This window comes from Panthera uncia, chromosome A2 (assembly GCF_023721935.1).
Source record: "Panthera uncia isolate 11264 chromosome A2, Puncia_PCG_1.0, whole genome shotgun sequence".
Taxonomy (NCBI): Eukaryota; Metazoa; Chordata; class Mammalia; order Carnivora; family Felidae; genus Panthera; species Panthera uncia.
The window spans coordinates 130,638,449-130,656,995 of record NC_064816.1 but is presented as its reverse complement, the minus strand read 5'-3'; the positions used below and the strand labels follow the sequence as shown (position 1 = coordinate 130,656,995).

The window sequence follows — 18,547 nt, the reverse complement described above, 5'->3', positions numbered from 1 at the left end:
TAATTCTTTAACAAGAACACATTCTGCTGAATAGTTATGATTGGAATTTGGAATATAATTTTATTTATTTATTTATTTATTTATTTATCTATTTATTTTTAATGTTTAGTGATTTTTGAGAGAGAGAGAGATAAAGTGTGAGTGGGAAAGAGGCAGAGAGAGAGGGAGACATAGAATCAGAAGCAGGCTCCAGGCTCTGAGCTATCAGGACAGAGCCTGGGGAGTGGGGGCTGGAACCCACGAACTGTGAGATCATGACCTGAGCTAAAGTCAGACACTCAACTGACTGAGCCACCCAGGCACCCCTGGAATATAACTTTTAAAATAGCCTTACAAATAACAGGCACTTAATAAATATTTGAAAAAAATTAATAAAAGAATAAATATGTGAATGATTACATATACATGAATAAATCAGTGAATAACAAGAAAGAGCTGAAAACTGAATTCACTCAATTTCTATTTTTAATATATCATCCTTGATGGTTCAGCCCTTCCCAGGTATTAACTGCTTATTCAACAGAAATTTATTGCTTTTTTTGTCTTAAAAGTAATTATTGATTCTAGTTTTACTCAGTCAAGAATTCAACCCTCTCCTTTACAATGTTAATTTATAACCTTATTTACAGTTAAGGCTTAGATTAGAAATTATTTCTTATATTGCCTGTTTTCACATGCTATTGATCAAGTTTGCTATTTGTGAAGTTCTTCTGTCTAGTAATGTGGTTGCTTCATTTTTTTATCTTGAAAATACCTTCAGATTATCTTCAATAATTTTTCAAGATTCAAGAGGAGAACCCTTTTAAGCCAAATCCATTGTTAATGAAAGTGAAAAGTATCTAAAGCACACATCCATTACAAATAACTCTAGAATGGCTCCCACACATGATATTTTCAAATCCAAATTATGAGTGACTTTCAGAGGTTGTTAAATACTGATTCAGTTATTTTTTATTAACTTTGAATTAAAGTATACTCTTGCATTTCATTGTCATTAATTTTCCTAGAGAGCTAATTGATCTGGAAGGTCAATTAGAACTGTAAATAATGCTGAGATGGAAATGCCAGAGAAATAGCTCAAATGCATTTAAAATATTTTATTGTATTCATCATGCATAAAAATAATATTACTCTCTTAAAATCATTGAGAGAAATGTAGCTTAGTTTTATAAAATAAAGTGAGACTCTTGACATCTCTGTACATCAATGCAAAGAACTCTACACTAGTCTTCAAGTGCTTTAGCACATCAAGAAAGCTACTATGTATCAAAAATCCTTCATACTTTAATACTTCCAAACAGTGAGCAATTAAATATTGCTATCTAAACTACTCCAAATTATATGCAATGTTATTAGAAAATTATATTTAAAATCACTATTTTGGCAGCACTGACATGTATATAATTTGTGTGTGTGTGTGTGTGTGTGTGTGTGTGTGTGTGTGTAAGGAGTTGTGAAGACCATAGCAAATTACTATTCCATTAGTGAGGCTTACCATTGAGGGTGAACCTAGAACTTCAAAGTCAAATGCAGTGGATTGTACCTACCTAATTTAGAAAATGAAATTTTCTTTTTCTTAAGTTTATTTATTTTTATTTATTTTTTTTATTTTTTTTATTTTTTGGGACAGAGAGAGACAGAGCATGAACGGGGGAGGGGCAGAGAGAGAGGGAGACACAGAATCGGAAACAGGCTCCAGGCTCCAAGCCATCGGCCCAGAGCCTGACACGGGGCTCGAACTCACGGACCGCGAGATCGTGACCTGGCTGAAGTCGGAGGCCTAACCGACTGCGCCACCCAGGCGCCCCAAGTTTATTTATTTTGAGAGAGAGAGAGGGAGAGAGAAATAGAGAGAGAGAACAAGCAGGGGAGGATCAGGGAGAGAGGGAGAGAGAGGATTCCAAGCAGGCTTTATGCTGTCTGCGTGGAGCCTGACGTGGGGCTTGAACTCACGAACTGTGAGATAATGACTTGAGCCAAAATCAAGAGTCAGACACACTTAACTGACTGAGCCACCTAGGTACCCCTGGAAATGAAATTTTCAACTCATCATCTTTCATATAGTCTAATTGCTTAAAGTTACTATAGTTACTATAGTTACCCACAGCATGGTCAAATATCTCTGACCAAGAACAAGTTCTTAACAACGGGTACTCATCCACAGCATACAAGCAGACACTCATTCAGTTCAGTGAATTAGAACATTTTCTGATGAGGAGAAAAGGTGGTTACTGCAGACACCTGCATCATGGCCAGTTTTGTAGCTACTAAAATGCCACTGCTGAATAGATGATGTGGCTAGATGATATTATGAATTACTAATTCCTTGTACCTCAAAGGCTCTCCAATTATTATATTCTACTTCCATTCTACTTGCTTCTTAAAGGGAAAACCACAATAGAACCAGAGCGAAGAAAATCAATTCTGGTCTTTTAAGTTTCAAAAATTGGCTTTTAGAACCAGCGATGGATAGTTGAAAATTCTTAGCTACATGGATATTGACTTTAAAGTTTCAAAAATCAAAGTCTGAAAGACTCAAATCACACTGTTTATGCAAAAACAGTAGCCAGAGATTAATTTATGATAGGTGAAAAACAGTTTCTCTCCTCACTACATAATCTGACTCATGAATGGCGTTTAACAAAAGGGCTTAGACACCAGTTCCTCTAAAAATGAGTCTTGCCCTGCAACCAAACTCAAGTTTTATCCTTGGGTAGATTTAGAGGACTTTTGGAACACAAGAGGTCTATGCCTCAATTTCTAGGTGGAGGCCTGGAATTAGGCATACCTTAGAGAAACATCCTAAGCGCCTGGAATGGCATGGAAGCACTACAGTAGACATGGGTGCTTGGCATGTCTAGACCCAGATAACTTGACAAAGCTTCAGATTTTCCTGTATTTCTAGAGGGGTGTTGAAGGGAAGCCAAATCCCAATCCTTTAATCCCTCAGGGTCTTCCATGCCCAAGGCATGGAAAAAGTTGAGAGAGAGCTCATCAAAGAACTCACAATCAGGATCAGAAGAACAAAGATTCAATCTCCCTGCACTGTACTCCTCTAGGTCAAAGAGCAACATCAATGCCTCAGAGACAGAGCACAGATAAGGGGCAACCTATGGCCAGATGCTCCCTCCCCTCAGGATCTAGGCATTCTGTAAACTCCATTCAGAATTTAGATTCACTTCCAATAAGATTTCTGAATACACTGACATTGCTTCTTGCACTCAGCAGCATGTGTGTTCAAGTAGAAAATAAATTCAACTATAGCAAAAGTGGAGTCATATTTCTTACACACTTGATTTAATAGCTAAAGATTTATAGCTGACCCAGGATGGACCCAGGTTTGGTGGAACTTAAATAATTGAAGGGACTCTTACATTAAAGACTCAACATTATGCATTAATGGGGCACCTGGATGGCTCAGTCAGTTGAGTGTCTGACTCTTGGTTTTGGCTCAGGTCATGATCTCATGATTCAAGGGTTCAAGCTCCATGTCTGTGTTATTAGCACAGAGCCTGTTTGGGATTCTCTCTCTCTCTCTCTCTCTCTCTCTCTCTCTCTCCCGTCTCTCTGCCCCTCCCCTGCTCACACATGTTTTCTCTCTCTCTCTAAAAATAAATAAATAAACTTAAAAAAATGCATGTATAATTAAGTATAGGGCCTCTGAAGGTGCCCATGCAAGAGACAGAACCTGAAGCTTACACTCCACAGGGTTAATGTTAAGCCCACATTACCTATTACAGTAACCTTATTCAAAGCATTCCATGTTGTATCCTTCCCATCTAGCGTTTAGCACTATGCCGTCCCTTAATAAATCTTTGTTAGGGATGAGTGAATCCATTGTTCTACCTCATATGCAGAAAGCAGTATCTGGGCAGGGCAAATGACAGCGCTAGGAGTCCTTCAGTAGGAAATCGGGGCTGCAACCGTACCTCACAGCTTCTCAGTCTGAAAATACACGTTGCTATTTGGATTTGAAGTAGCAACATGCCAAACGATTTTTAGTCTCATCTAGTTGTTCTGAATTGAGTTTTTTTTTAAATGTTTATTTATTTTTGAGACAGAGAGAGACAGAGCATGAGCAGGGGAGGGGCAGAGAGAGAGGGAGGCACAGAGGCTGAAGCAGGCTCCAGGCTCTGAGCTGTCAGCACAGAGCCCGACGCGGGGCTCGAACTCACAGACCGTGAGATCATGACCTGAGCCGAAGTCAGAGGCTTAACCGACTGAGCCACCCAGGCGCCCCTGAATTGAATTCTTTTTAACGTAACTTAATCCTTTTTCTAATTTAGAGTGTCTATTAGCATTTTCAAGTGGTATGTGAAAACCACCGTGCCACTGGATGGAAATTCAGATTTGGCAATTATCAGAGTGACTGTAGACTGTAGACTAGCTGCCTCTTCCTGTGCAGTGAAGGGGCTGCCCTAGGAGGCATGAGGGGCTGCTCTCTGTGGCCTGCTGACAGGAAAGTCTCAAAGTAGCCATCACCGGCTGAGGTGAGAGCACTTGTCTTAGAATTCAAGAAGTAAATGCTGAGGGCAAAATGACACTCAGGCACTGAGACGCTCAACCTATTCTTCACGTGAAGAGGAAAACCTGACATAATCTGTACAGACTTCTATAAAAGTTGAGTTTAGCCACAATGAGGTGGCATTTTTACTTGAGAATCAGCTGCTTTAAATTTCTGGTTTTGTTATTTAAATTTATTATGCTGCAAAAATTCTCCTAAGTCAATCTTTAAAACTGAATCTCATTATCTTTATAATAATTTCTGAAGTTACTAAACTAAGGATCAGGAGAACAAAGTCTTTGGGGAGTGTGATGGTCTTAACAAAAAGAAAGCTCCAACCTTATTTTTTAACGGATTTGTTCAGTGAAAAAAAAAAAAAAAGAATGATTCCTGATGTTCCTTTTCCCTTTCTATTGACAAAGAAGGAAGAAAAGGCTTAAAGACCTTTTCTAGAGTAAGTTAGAAACCCAGACTCCTCTCCCTCAGGAAAATATTTGCTCTGTTTCCTTTTACCCTTTTGGTTGTTTAGAAAACAGGGCATCAAAATTATGCATTAACACCTAGACTATATGCATAATGCCAGAGGAGCCATGATAACAGAAAATATATTTCATAAGCCCGACATCTGGCTGGCAATACTGTAAAGAGATTTCATAACTGGTTGTTCCAGGAAGATGACAAGAAATAAATGTGAGGCAAATCATCAGCAAAACTGATACAATGTGAAAAACTTCACACACTTTTTAAAAAAATTTTTTTAATGTTTATTTATTTTTGACAGAGAGAGCATGAGCCGGGGAGGGGCAGAGACAGAGAGGGAGACAAAGAATCCAAAACAGGCTCCAGGCTCTGAGCGGTCAGCACAGGGCCTGATGCGGGGCTCAAACTCACAAATGGTGAGATCATGACCTGAGCCGAAGTTGGACGCTCAACCGACTGAGCCACCCAGGCACACCAAAACTTCACACACTTTATAACAGAAATGTTTAAACTGCGAAGTACATAAAAGGAAGGTTTTAAATCATCAATCCTTCCTGGCAGGCCCAAACCAGATGCTCTTCAGAACTAATACACACCTGAAACCCAGAGCCACATTACACTCATTAGCATAAACTTTAGGCCATGCACAGAGACTTAGGACATCATGGTTATCATGAAAACTGATTCTCTGTTCAAAACATATTCCTGAAACTTTAGATTATCTTTTTGTGTCTATTACTTATGCTTGAGAATTTAAAAAGTCAGTCAAGCACTGTAATGCTATCAATTATTAACAGCATAAGTGAGTTACTTATACTATATACTCTAATCCTTTCTAAATTATTATAGCTTCCTGTTACATGAATTGTTTATTGCCAACCTGTAGCAAACCACATGGCAAATCAATGTCACTTTTTCTGACTGCAAGAAGCAATAGAGATAGTGTTCCTGACACAAGAGAAAGAAAACCCATTACAACCAGAGACAAAAGGCATATCCTAAAAAACACAGAGGTATCAAATATGTTGTCCTCTATTTTCAATAATTGAGAACTTTAGTAATCATGATACTAAGTGTGCCAACGGGCAAAAGAAAACTCTAAAACTTACCGTTTAATCTGAAAGGTCCCACATCGCTTATTGAATCTACTACTCAAACTTGAACTTACTTACACTCTATCTGGTATTATTATTTTTAAAAAGCTCAGGACAGGCCATCAGCAAGTGCTTGATGAATAAAATTGGGTCAATGTGGTATTCATTAAAAGTATTTCAAAGGAAATCTCAAGGAGTCTAAAATATCACATCAAAATATTCTTCCGAGGTATATTTAATAAGATTTTTCTCTAAGCATCTTAATTTTGAAATATTTTGGCTTCCCCAAAGAACTCTGTTACTAAGAATCATCCTTTATATGTTATATATCTATATCTATATCTATATCTATATCTATATCATCTATCTATCTATCTATATCATTAGCTAATATATAGGGCAGAAATGATCACTGGTGTTCCATCAATTCTATGTAAATTCTATGCCATAGACAAGAGGTTAGCAGAACTATGGCCAAATCTAGCCATACCCACTTGTTTACATTAGCTGAGCAGTTGCCATAACGACCATATAGCTCACTAAACTGAAAATAGTAACCATCTGACCCTTTGCAGAAAATGTCTGCTGAACCCCTGCTATGACACACACAAAAAAATCAGAGCTAAAATGGATTAGAGATCATCTAATCCAGTGATTCACAAATCTAGATACACATGAGAATCACCTGGAACACTTTTAAAAATATGGACCTCATGCTCAGTCACCCTGCCTCTGACCCAAAGAATTGATTTAATTGATCCTAAAGGATGCTACATAACCTATATTTTTATGAAGTTTCCTCATGTGCTGTGAGGTTGAGAACTTCTAATCTAATCCATTCATTCTTGGTACAAATGAAAAAATTGAAACACAGGAAGTTAAAGTGATAGACATAAAGCTCAACAAATTTTCTCAACTTTCCTCAACAAATTTTCTCAACTTTCCAACACTCTGGCAATCCTTTATGGCTCTCATAAGCCTCTCCTACTAATTCAATATTTTAGAACACCTCAGTGGCACTTTCTTTCTCTTTGTTGGCTCTAGTAACAGACTGGTTGAGAGTTCTTGCACTCTGACCAGAAGTGGTGAATCACTGGCATTTAGCAGGCAGGGATAGTGGCAGAGAGGTCTAATTCCTCTGAGCATCTAGAATAATGCCTATACACATGCCAATCAAGACTTGAAATCTTTCATACCAAAAGGATGCAGAAGAGAATGTCAGGGCTAACACGGACCTTAGAAAATTTCTAACCAAACTGTTTCCTTTTACAAAGTTGAAAAGTGAAGCCCTCAAGGGAGTTAGGACTTGCCTAAGGCAACATGACATCTTGGTGATAAGGCCAGAGTGGAAAACAGAGTAGAATGCAACTGTTCAGGACAGAAAGAAAATGTTTGGATGAAAAGAAGTTTTGGGACAGATGTCACAAATGGAAAACATGCCACAAAGCCTCATGAGAACAGAAAAACAAAGAAAGATATGATCAACAGACCATTAAAAGAGGGGAGGGTTGCCTGGTTAGCTCAGTCAGTTAAGGGTCCGACTTGGCTCAGGTAATGATCATGGGTTCGAGCCCTACGTCGGATTCTGTGCTGACAGCTTGGAGCCCGGAGCCTGCTTCAGATTCTGTGTCTCCCTCTCTCTCTCTGCTCCTCCCTTGCTTGCGCTTTCTCTCTCTGTCTCTCTCTCTCCCTGTCTCTCAAAAATAAACATTAAAAAAATTTTTTTAAAGAGGGAAAAAAATAGGAGAAATGAATCCTCCCCTCAAATTCTTATAGCAAAAACTGCTTTCAATACAAGAGAATTAGGCACCAGGAGCAACAAAGAAAAGCCCTTTTTTCTTCCCATCAGATTTCTTGTTGATCATTGTACCATCAGTCACCTGATCCTTACTGGAACCCAAAATAAACACAGGCAATAAAAGGATAAAGGAAAAACAGAGGGAGTTTCTATTGACAGAAAACTCTTCTCAGATTGCATCAATCTGGCAAGAACTTTCTGGAATCTCATTAATTTGAATCTAAAGTGTGCGTCCTGCAGATATGCAGTCTTCCCTGCTCATCCTGCTGGCCTTCTTCCTCTTGTGTTATTATCAGGAACACACAGTACAACAGGCATGTGTTATCTGCTGCTGTCCTTAGAGAATGAAGGAAGCAGGATAATTTTCATATGTTCAGATCTTGTAGTTGTGATATCACTAAGTGGTAGACAGTCCTGAAAATACATGAATTGTCAATTGCCTCATTCAAAGAAGAGACTTTGAGTGTGGGTAATTTATCAGTCACTGGATGGCTTGGTATTGCTAAGTTTGAAACACCACCTTTGTACCCATTCTAACTCTTATTTATTTAATCTTCATTCATTCATGGAGGCAGAAATATAGGTATGCACTGCCTATTTAAGATATATAATGCTTAAGTATCTAACAATGGGACAAAGAGAAGCTTTATGGTACTAAAAATGCCAAGCATCTTGTGAATCCAAAGAAAATAAATCAGTACACAGATTTGTTAACTAAGAATACAAAAAAAAAATTTTTAATTATAGCTTTAGCAATAACAACTGTAATTCTTACAGCACTTCAAGTATGGAGGTAAAAAGAATTAACACTTCTTTTTTCACCCCATGTACAGAATGGTGTAAAATATACAAATGAAACTAACAGACATATACACAATTCATGTTAAAATGAAGAGTGAATCTGAAATAACAGCTTTAAAAAAATTTTTTTAATGTTTATTTATTTTTGAGACAGAGAGAGACAGAGCATGAATGGGGAGGGTCAGAGAGAGAGAGGGAGATACAGAATCTGAAACAGGCTCCAGGCTCTGAGCTGTCAGCACAGAGCCCGACGCGGGACTCAAACTCATGGACCATGAGATCATGACTTGAGCCGAAGCTGGATGCTTAACTGACTGAGCCACCCAGGCACCCCTGAAATAACAGCTTTTAAAACACTGTTATATCAACCAAAATAATTAGAAATTCCTTAAAATAGGGATTTCCACTGGGAATTATTAAATTTGACTCTATGATAATTTTATTATTTTTTAAATTTCTGAGGTGATTCACAGAGTATTAAACTATATCGTTCATAAGCTGACAATGATTTTTTTTCCAAACTACTATATAAAGCCAGACAGATTAGTAGATAGAACAGAAGCTTTATTCCCTTTAAATGGTCTCTTGATACCCCATGTGGTATTTTGAAGAAATCCTAGGTAAGAACTTATGCCCCAAAATGGTCTATAGTAGAGATATGAATGAGTAATTTATTGACAGATGGTTTCTGAAGCATGGAATCCGATGGTAACAGCTAGAAAGAATACAGGTAGAAGAGGGCTGGACTATAGCTGATGTTCAGAGATCTGTAAGAGGAGGGGCCATCAAAGAGAATTAAGAAGGAACCAAAGAGGTAGCAGAGACAGACAGGAGTAGCATCACGGTAGTGAGAGAAGAAAGTATCACCAGAAGAAGGATTTGTTCATGGCATAAGTACTGCTGAGAGGGTAAGGAAAACAAGGACGCTGGTTCTGGCAAGATGTTGGTCATGAGTCATGGGGGTGATGGAATCAAGTGAAGCAGGAGACATGCCCTCTTTCAGGAAACTGTGCTATAAATAGATCAAAGGAAAGAGGTGCTTTAGCTACAGCTCAAACAGAGGTAGTTTTATGATAGGGAGAGAGGTCCCACATAGAGAGTGAATTACATATTATTGGCCTTTAAATAGGAACAAAGACAGAGGGAAGGTAGAGCATATGAGTAGAGGTATAGTAGGGTGGAGAGAAACAAGGAAATTCTTTCCGGTTGCATCTGTGTTTTTCTATGAAGTACGTAGCAAGGTCACTGGCTGAGAGTGCAGGTGGTGGAATTATTGGAGCTCCTGAGAAAAGATAAGAAGGTGGGAAAGAACTATCTTAGGGAATATAGTAAAGAGTTTATTAGGAAAATGTAATAAAAGGGCTGTCGGTCAGCTTTGAGTGCTGATAATTGAGATGTGTAGCCAGTCACAAATACAAAGTGACATGAAGTAAGGATAAGGAAGGGTTATCATCCAAATATTACCCTTCCTGGTTGGAAGCTAATAAAAGCTGGGCACCTGGGTGTACTCAACTGATGAGCGGTAAAAGAAAAGTCATTTGCCGCTTTCATGTCTTCATTGTTCTGTTTATGTTTGAATCTGCGCCCATGTCTAAAGTAGGCCAGATGGGTAAATGAAATATTCTTTCAAATCCTAAAAAATTAAAGTGTGCATCAAAACATCCTGTTTACTGTGTTTAAACTCAGATCTAGGTTTGGTTAAGACACTTAGTAATGTAAAATGAGAATACCCTAAGTTTTTCCTTCAAAGATCACAAGGACCTTCAGTGTTAACATCATATAGATGTGAATTTGAGGGCACAGTTTTCTCCCCTCTTACCCTCAACATATACCAGATGAAAATAAAAAGATCAGTATACAAATTTAGCAGTTGTATAGGTAAAAGCTGTATCATGGGAATTAAAAAGTGGATAAATGCTCATGAGGGCCCAGGAAAGACCATGTATCCTATTTGGCAGGGAAATGAAAACTAACATGATCACTTTGATATTCAAACAAAAGAACATGACTTTTTAAAATGAGATCAAATGTAAACACTGATACTTTTCATAGACTGTATTATAACATAATAGTTCTTGGCAAAGATTCTTTTATGCCGGAAAATGAAAAACACAATGTCACAACACAGGTTACAAAGCCCAGGATGCCCATGCAAAAAACTGGGGAAGTAAAAATACCTTAAAGAAACTTTAATGGAGATTGGACAGCAGAATAGAAATGTACCAAAGGTTTCAACATCAGTGTACAGAGGTTGTTTTCTAAACCAAGAAAATTAATACAGCAAAGAGAAAGGAACTGAGCATATACAAGGTAAAGAGATAGTTTTAGACAAAGAGGGGAAGTACATGAGGATATTAACTGTAAAGTCAAAGTTGTGGAAAGTTTGAACAAATAAATAAATGCAAGCACAATATGGATTTACTATTTTCCTGCTATTTCTACAAAAACATTTTTCTTTTTTTTAAGTTTATTTATTTTGAGAGAGAAAGAGAGAGAGAGAGTGGGGGAGGGGCAGAGAGAGAGAGAGAGAGAGAGAGAGAAAGAGAATCCCAAGCAGATTCCACACTGTCAGCACAGAGCCCGACACAGGGGTCAAACTCAGGAACCACAAGATCATGACCTGAGCCAAAATCAAGAGTCAGACGCTTAACCAACTGAACCACTCAGGCACCCCCCGCAGAAGAAACATTTCTAAGTACATTTATGAAACCCAATCCCAAAAGCATAAGAGTTAAGTGAGGAGATAAGTGGAGTCAGGAAAAAAGCTGATCAAACTCCAAAAAATAATGTTAAAGGAAAAGAGAGACACCCTACCATAAATCATATTAGGGTTAGATTACATTTCGATAAATTATTAAAATGCTTTGGTTCAATAAAATATTAAAATTCATGGGCAGGAAGAGAGAATGAAAAGGTTTGTTTTTTCCCTAGAGATATTTTTTATGCTGATATTTGTTCTGATAGGAATTGGTTATATAATTTTTACAGCTGAATGATCCTGGGCACACTGGGAACATGGGACCTATCTCAGAGGATGGAAAAGGAACCTAGGCAAAATGTGTAATGATAGTGTTATGTAGTCATTCTCAACGTGGCTCCCTCATCGCTTTGCATATGCAGTAATGGATGACTGATTTGCAATGCTCCAGCCAGACAAATAGAAGTTGATGATGAAGCTACCCTTGAAAATCATGTATTTGTTTTTTAAATTAAAAGTGGGAAGTCCACTTTTCTTCCTTTTTTCTCTCACTCTTGCTGCCATGGGCTATGTGCCCCTGACACAGCATTCATTCAGTTACACACTAGTGTGGGCTCTGCATTGTAAGGAACCAAGACAAATGAAACAACAAAACCAAAACATGGTCTTTAAAAACACTAATAAAGTATATAAATGTGTGGGAATACTGATCAAGCAAAAAGAGAGAAAGCAAAAAGAAACACCCTAGGAATGAGAAAGAAGCTATCACTAAAGACTAGAAATTAAAAAAAAAATTACCATCACAAATGTAATGCTAATAAATTGGAAAACCCAATATAGGGAAGGGTTTCTTAAACAAGATACCAAAACACAAAGGGAAAGATTAATGAAATTAACTTCACTGAACTTAAAAGCTTCTTTTCATCAAAAGGCACTATAAGCTAAGCCACTGACTGGAGGACCATGTTTAAAATACACAGAACTGGGGCGCCTGGGTGGCTCAGTCGGTTAAGCGGCCGACTTCGGCTCAGGTCACGATCTCGCAGTTCTTGAGTTCAAGCCCCGCGTCGGGCTCTGTGCTGACAGCTCAGAGCCTGGAGCCTGTTTCAGATTCTGTGTCTCCCTCTCTCTCTCTGACCCTTCCCCATTCATGCTCTGTCTCTCTCTGTCTCAAAAATAAATAAACGTTAAAAAAAAATAAATAAATAAAAGAAATAAAATAAAATACACAGAACTGACAACCCAGAATTCAAAACTTCTGTAAGTCAATTAAGAAAAAAACTCCCACTACTGGAAAAACGGGCAATTGATAGAAACAAGCAAAGAACACAAGAGGAAGTCCAAATGGTCAATAAATATGTATTACGCAGCCTTATCTCCTTAGTAATCACTTCACATCCATTGATGACAAAATTAAAAGGTCTGACAAGCTCATGTGTTGCTGAAACTCCAGACCTACGAGAATTCTTACACTCTCTTGATGGGAGTATAAACGGATATAAGATACTTGAGAACAGCTGGGTACCATATGGTAAAGCTGAATGTGGGTAAATTCTGTGACCCAGTAATGTCACTCCTGAGTATCTGCCCTAGAAAAATCCCGGACAAGGAGACTGTACAGTAATGTTCACTTTAGCACTAGGTCTTGACTGTGGTTGTGTATGCGGAGGAAAGAAGACCTACACAGTAGCCTTCAATTTATCTGTAATGTTTTATTCCTTAAGCTTGGGGGTGGGTATATATAGTTGTCCCTTATGTTATTACCTATACTTTTTGGTTTGTCCAAATTTTTTCACCAAAGTTAAAAAGTAATAGTTACTTACCAAGCTGTCCACATCTATGCTGGAGTTTACAGCCCACTGCAATGTACCCATGATATTCATGGCTAGAGTTAGAATAATACCAACTGTTCCTTCTCCATCACCTATAGGTGGGAAGAAAAGATACAAACAAACTTTATGTTCTTTCTCTCCTCTGTGAGCCACTTTAGAGCATATGTCATGTTAAAAGTTCTATTTCAATTTTGTGCTAATTTTAACCATCCTTCATCTCAGGTCACCACAGCATCTACCACTAGTAATAATGCCCTGCCTATAGTTAAGCATTCAACCAATGTTTTAAATTAAAGAGTGATTGAATATTAGTAAGGAGTTTCCCTTTTAAAACAATACTTCAGATATTGAAGGGGCTTCTAGTGTTGGGTAAACAGCATGGTTTTCTCTTTTTACTACTTCTCTGTAAGTAATAAAACCTCTGAAGACCAGGATGGACAATGCAAAAAAGACCTCCTATGTCTGGATGAGCTCCTCCACAGAGAAGTCAAAAGCAGGAGACGGGTGTGTCTAAGCAGCATCCACAAGATGTTTGGATATGTCTTCTGCCTTCGCGAGGACTTTCTCTGCTAATCAGATGTTTTGGGGGAGAAAGTGGACTTAGAGAGTTTAATGAGGAAGTCAAAACTCATGGGTCTGCCATTAGGAAAGAGAGAAAACTGACTTTTATGTTTTTAAAAAATGACTATTTCACCCAGGAAGAACAATACTTAAGTGTTGAATTAGAATAAATAGTTTTCAGGGCTGGAGGGGACCACTAATATATGGCCATAAAAATTTTCTAACGGGAAAGTTTTTAAATTATTAAAACTTTAGGTTATCAAATTTCAGTTGAGAGTCAGTCCTGGCATCTATAATGTGGGATAAAATTGTCACTGGGTTCTAAAATGGGGAAAAATAATTTGTCCTATTATTATTAATTGAAATTTTTTCTTCCATATATCCTCTGACAGAAGACAAACCACAGATAGTAGGTATGTGCTTCTAATACTAAATCATTTATTCTAAATAGATAAGATTTATTGGGGCCCCAAATATTACTCATTCTAAAGGTTAAGATGAGAATAAGATAAAATTTTAATAATAACAATAATAAATAAGATTTAGGGCTATTTACTAGGGAACAGGCACCATACTGTTTTGCACAAATTATCACATTTAATGCACATGGGAAACTATAGGATAGGTACTATTATTCTGTATATTTACATATGAGGACAATGAGGACCTTAGAGAAACTAACTAATATGTACAAGTTACCAAAGCTGAAGACCAGTAGAGGCTGGGCTGGTATTAGCCATGTGGCTAACACTCACTCTAGCTGGGAATCAGATTTCGCTGATAGGTCCTGAACTAAACTGATCTGTAAATGCTTTGACTACTAACCCCTAGTATATCAGGACTTAATCATATCCTTAACCACTATTTTATAGCATATGACATATCAGTTTGAATTCATTGTTAACAGATCTTTGTTCATTCAGCCCTCTCTGATCCTGTTTCAAATAACCTGAAGGAAAAACTTTACAATTCTGAACGTAAGAAGAGAAACTTTACTGTACTAAGGATTGAGTTCATTTGCCTGCCCATATATTCATTTCATAGAACCACTTCCCGCTGCTCTAGCTGACAGAACAATGCATGTGGGGAACCCACTACCCTCACACAGTCACGATGAGCCTGCTTTCTGTTCTCTCCAGTACTTTATACCTAGACAGAGGCACTCTGCTGTTAACTCAAGGGGCCTAATGAAGAGGCCACAGAGAGTCAGTGGGGCACAGAAAGATGGGAAAACCAGTCTTCAGAGAGAGAGAAATGGATGAAGTAGCCACAGAAAGGGTGGGGCGCAAGCAGCATCTGGCCTCAAGAGATAAGAACAATTGCCGAGGCTCACTCTCCACGCCTATTCCGCTTCCTCTGGAGACCCAGCCTGCCTCCTGCCCTAGGCTCCGAGAGGCACTCCTGTGACACCAGCATGCTACTCATTTTGTCTGAGAAGGATTCTATCCTTGCAACCGAGCAAGCCCTCAGAGCTGGCAGTTGCTGTGAATCTGTGTCTACTGTCACAGGTATAAACTATTTCAAGACTTCTAGCTCAGTAATTCAACTTCTGAAATTAGAAGAACTCATTTGTCTACATAGAGTTTCATTTTACTTACAGTGAAAGGTTTTCTGGTTTTCACCCAAAGATGTTAAAATTCAGGACACTTATATTTTTAAAAATATGGTACTTCTGTCTAAGTTATTTCACGTCTATGGTAGTTTTTCATCTTGTAAAATTCACATAAGGATAATGAATTGTACCAACTGGTAGTTAAAAAAAAGTTTACCAGGGAGGGGGGTTTTATATGTGTGTATAAATGGGAATGTTTCTTTTCCCGTATTCAGAGAGCTCTTGAATAAATGAGATCTATTACTGTTGAAGCCAGGATGCTTTACCAATATGAGAGTCAAAAGACAATATTTTTCTTTCAGTCATAGATTTGTTATCTGACACTCTTAGTGTCTGTTGTTCCCAAACTGTAAAGCTGAGATAATACTATACACAGCTCTAATTCAAAGAAGTCATTTGTTCAACAATCAATGAATTTTGGATTAATAAACTGTCCCCCAAATCTATTTAAAGATATCTAAAATGTTTAACCAATAAGAATGTAGCATTTTGGGGTTGACAAAGCTTTAAATTAAATGGTCAGTTAAGAAGTTAACAAGTTCCTATTACCTGTTGTTAAAATGGAAATGAAGGTGACAGCAATGAAGAATATGACAAAAATTATTTCCATTCTCATTTGGAACCAGCGCAGTGTTGACAGGTACAAGAACCAGTTGGCAGTATGTAAGTTCAGCGCTTTGTGAAACAAAGTTTCAAAGTAAGGCTGACGTCCAAAGGCCCGAAGTGTCCATAGTCCTTTTAAGCTTGTAACAAGATGAGTGAAAATTGGACTCCTGCCTGTGAAATATTCCCATAGAAAATATGGCAAATCATGTCGCTACATAATGCAAATTCTTACTACCATGCACCTGAAAAAGATTAGCTTCAAAGAGAGTAATCATTGGTCAAATATCATGGGTTAGAGGTTTTTCACATTGGTACCATTCTTTGAATAGATGCAATTTGTTACTTTTTGAAAGAGAGAGAGAGAGAGCATGTGCACAAGTGTCTGCACACAAGTTGGGGAGGCGCAGAGGGGGAGGTAGAGAGAGAGAGAGAATGAGAGAGAGAGACTGTCTTAAGCATTCTCAGTGCCCAGCACAGAGCCTGACACAGGACACAGAGTTCAACCTCAGGAACCTGAGTTGAAATCAAGTTGGACACTTAACCTGCTGAGCTACCCAGGCACCCCTGGTATTTTTTTAAAATGAATTACCCTCCTTTTCTACTTGGCTACCATAGATGGGAACTCATTATAAAATCAATGCCATTTTTTATTCATATTTCTTGAAAAAATGCCACTGGACATTTTTTTTCTAGCTAATCCTAAATTGATCACTGCTGAGAGAAAATGTTCTTCTTTCAAAACAATTTATTCAAGTTCATATGACTTCATTTAGATATTAACCTTCAATAGAAACACACTGGGTATTTAACCCTGAAAATGCACCGGTACTGAAGCTGTTACTGAAAAATGTGCTTCCCAAATAGCTCAAGCAGTGCTCGGGGGCAGACAAAAAGGTAGACCCCAGGAGGAAAGGAAGGGTGTCTGAAAACAGGCTAGACAGAAATATTTTGTCCAGTATGCTCTGGGAAGCCAGACAAACCTTCAGTAATAATAGTAGCACTATCATTTTAAAATTTAATTTATATAAGAAAATTACGAATGAATATCCTATACTACAACCCTTCTAAGACTCTATGCATCTGCTTTAAAAAGAAAAGGAAGTCACTCGGTCATTAATGGACAAAAACAACCTATGTGTGCTATGTAATTTACTGTGTCCTTTTACATATCCATACGTTTTTAAAACTCACTGTTACACAATGCAAGAGTTTAAAAGCAGGACAAAAAAGTTGGCAAAGTAGGTGAATGATAGAGAATCACAAATAGCTTTGTGGTCATTTTCCACAATGGTGAGCATTGTACGCACAGCATCATACCTTCAGATTCCAGTTGCTTGAGTTGCTGCGAGGTGTGGAGGAAGTAGGCCCTCAATATAACAAAAGCTGCTATCACTGGCACCGTTGCTAGGAAGATGTAGGGTTGTAAAACCGAGACTACGGCCACGGCTCCAACCACAATCAGTAACAACTGTAGGATCAGAGAGAGCACGTTGGTGAGTAAATGTTCTCATGTTGTAAAGCGCACAAGGTATGTCACAGATACATTGGGAAAGAAGATCGTCACACTCTGTTCCATTCTTAACAAGGGCAGGTATCTTCCTAGGAGGAAGGCAGCCAAAAATCAAAGTAAGATTTTTCATAAGTTCTATCAAAATACAAAATATTGGTCAGGTTACAACAGTTTGAAGTTTTGAAAACACGGTGCTCTTGGGTCTCAGGATATTCTCATTTCCTATATGCCTTAAAATGCTCTATGTTAAAAAAATTTTAGATGAATATGAATTTTTTTTTCTGGTGTGGACTTCTTTTAAAATAATTTTTTTATTCTGAAATAATTTTGGTATAAATGTAAAATTTTAGGATTTATTTTGTTTAGACAATTTCTGAAACTTGGGCATTCATCTTGGAACCTTGTGGGTCACAAAGATTTGGTTTAAGTGAAAGTTTGGTCATTTAGACAAGCTATTTAATTTTTTCTAAACGTAGTTGGCTCATGTTTAAGATTTTTAAAAATTATATTTAATACATTTTACTCCCCTTCCCAACTTTCCTATTCTCATTCCTTAAAATAATTGGAGATGACCTATAAAGGCTCAAGTAAAGATTTTTGGGATATGGCTGATTTGATTTTAAAGCAGACATTTTTTCCCATCTCATATGTAGTTGAAATAAACTTTGTATTTCAGTCAAGCCCAAGATCAGAGGTATTTCTTCACACTAACCAAAAGAAACTGGAGCCCTGTTAGCAGTGTCAGAAACAAGCTAACCATATTGGCAGTCTTTGGAAGCAAGTTATAGGCTTATATTCTATATTTCCACATGGTACTAAATCTAAACATTTTATGAAGGAAAAAAAGTATGCTAACATTTGCTCCACAATGACCCATCTGAATAAAGTATAAATAATGTTACAACCAGGGTTAAAAAATAAACTTATTGTAAAATCCATATGATAATCAGTGAGCCAGTTCTCTAGCAACTTCCATGGGTGACACATGCATTTTTCTAGCTGATATCGTGAAATGCACAACATTTTGGTAGATGGTAGTGGGGACTGGAGT

General features: G+C 37.8%; 1 protein-coding gene across 1 annotated transcript in view; it reads right to left on the bottom strand.

Moving 5' to 3' along the window:
- CFTR (CF transmembrane conductance regulator) overlaps positions 1–18,547 on the bottom strand; it is a 182,189-nt gene that overhangs the window by 42,195 nt on the left and 121,447 nt on the right. The window contains exons 19-21 of the mRNA XM_049641727.1: positions 17,304–17,454; positions 15,930–16,157; positions 13,199–13,299 (exon numbers count right to left, since the gene is read on the bottom strand). Coding sequence (XP_049497684.1) covers positions 13,199–13,299; positions 15,930–16,157; positions 17,304–17,454 — 480 coding nt within the window. The remainder of the gene's footprint in view (positions 1–13,198; positions 13,300–15,929; positions 16,158–17,303; positions 17,455–18,547) is intronic.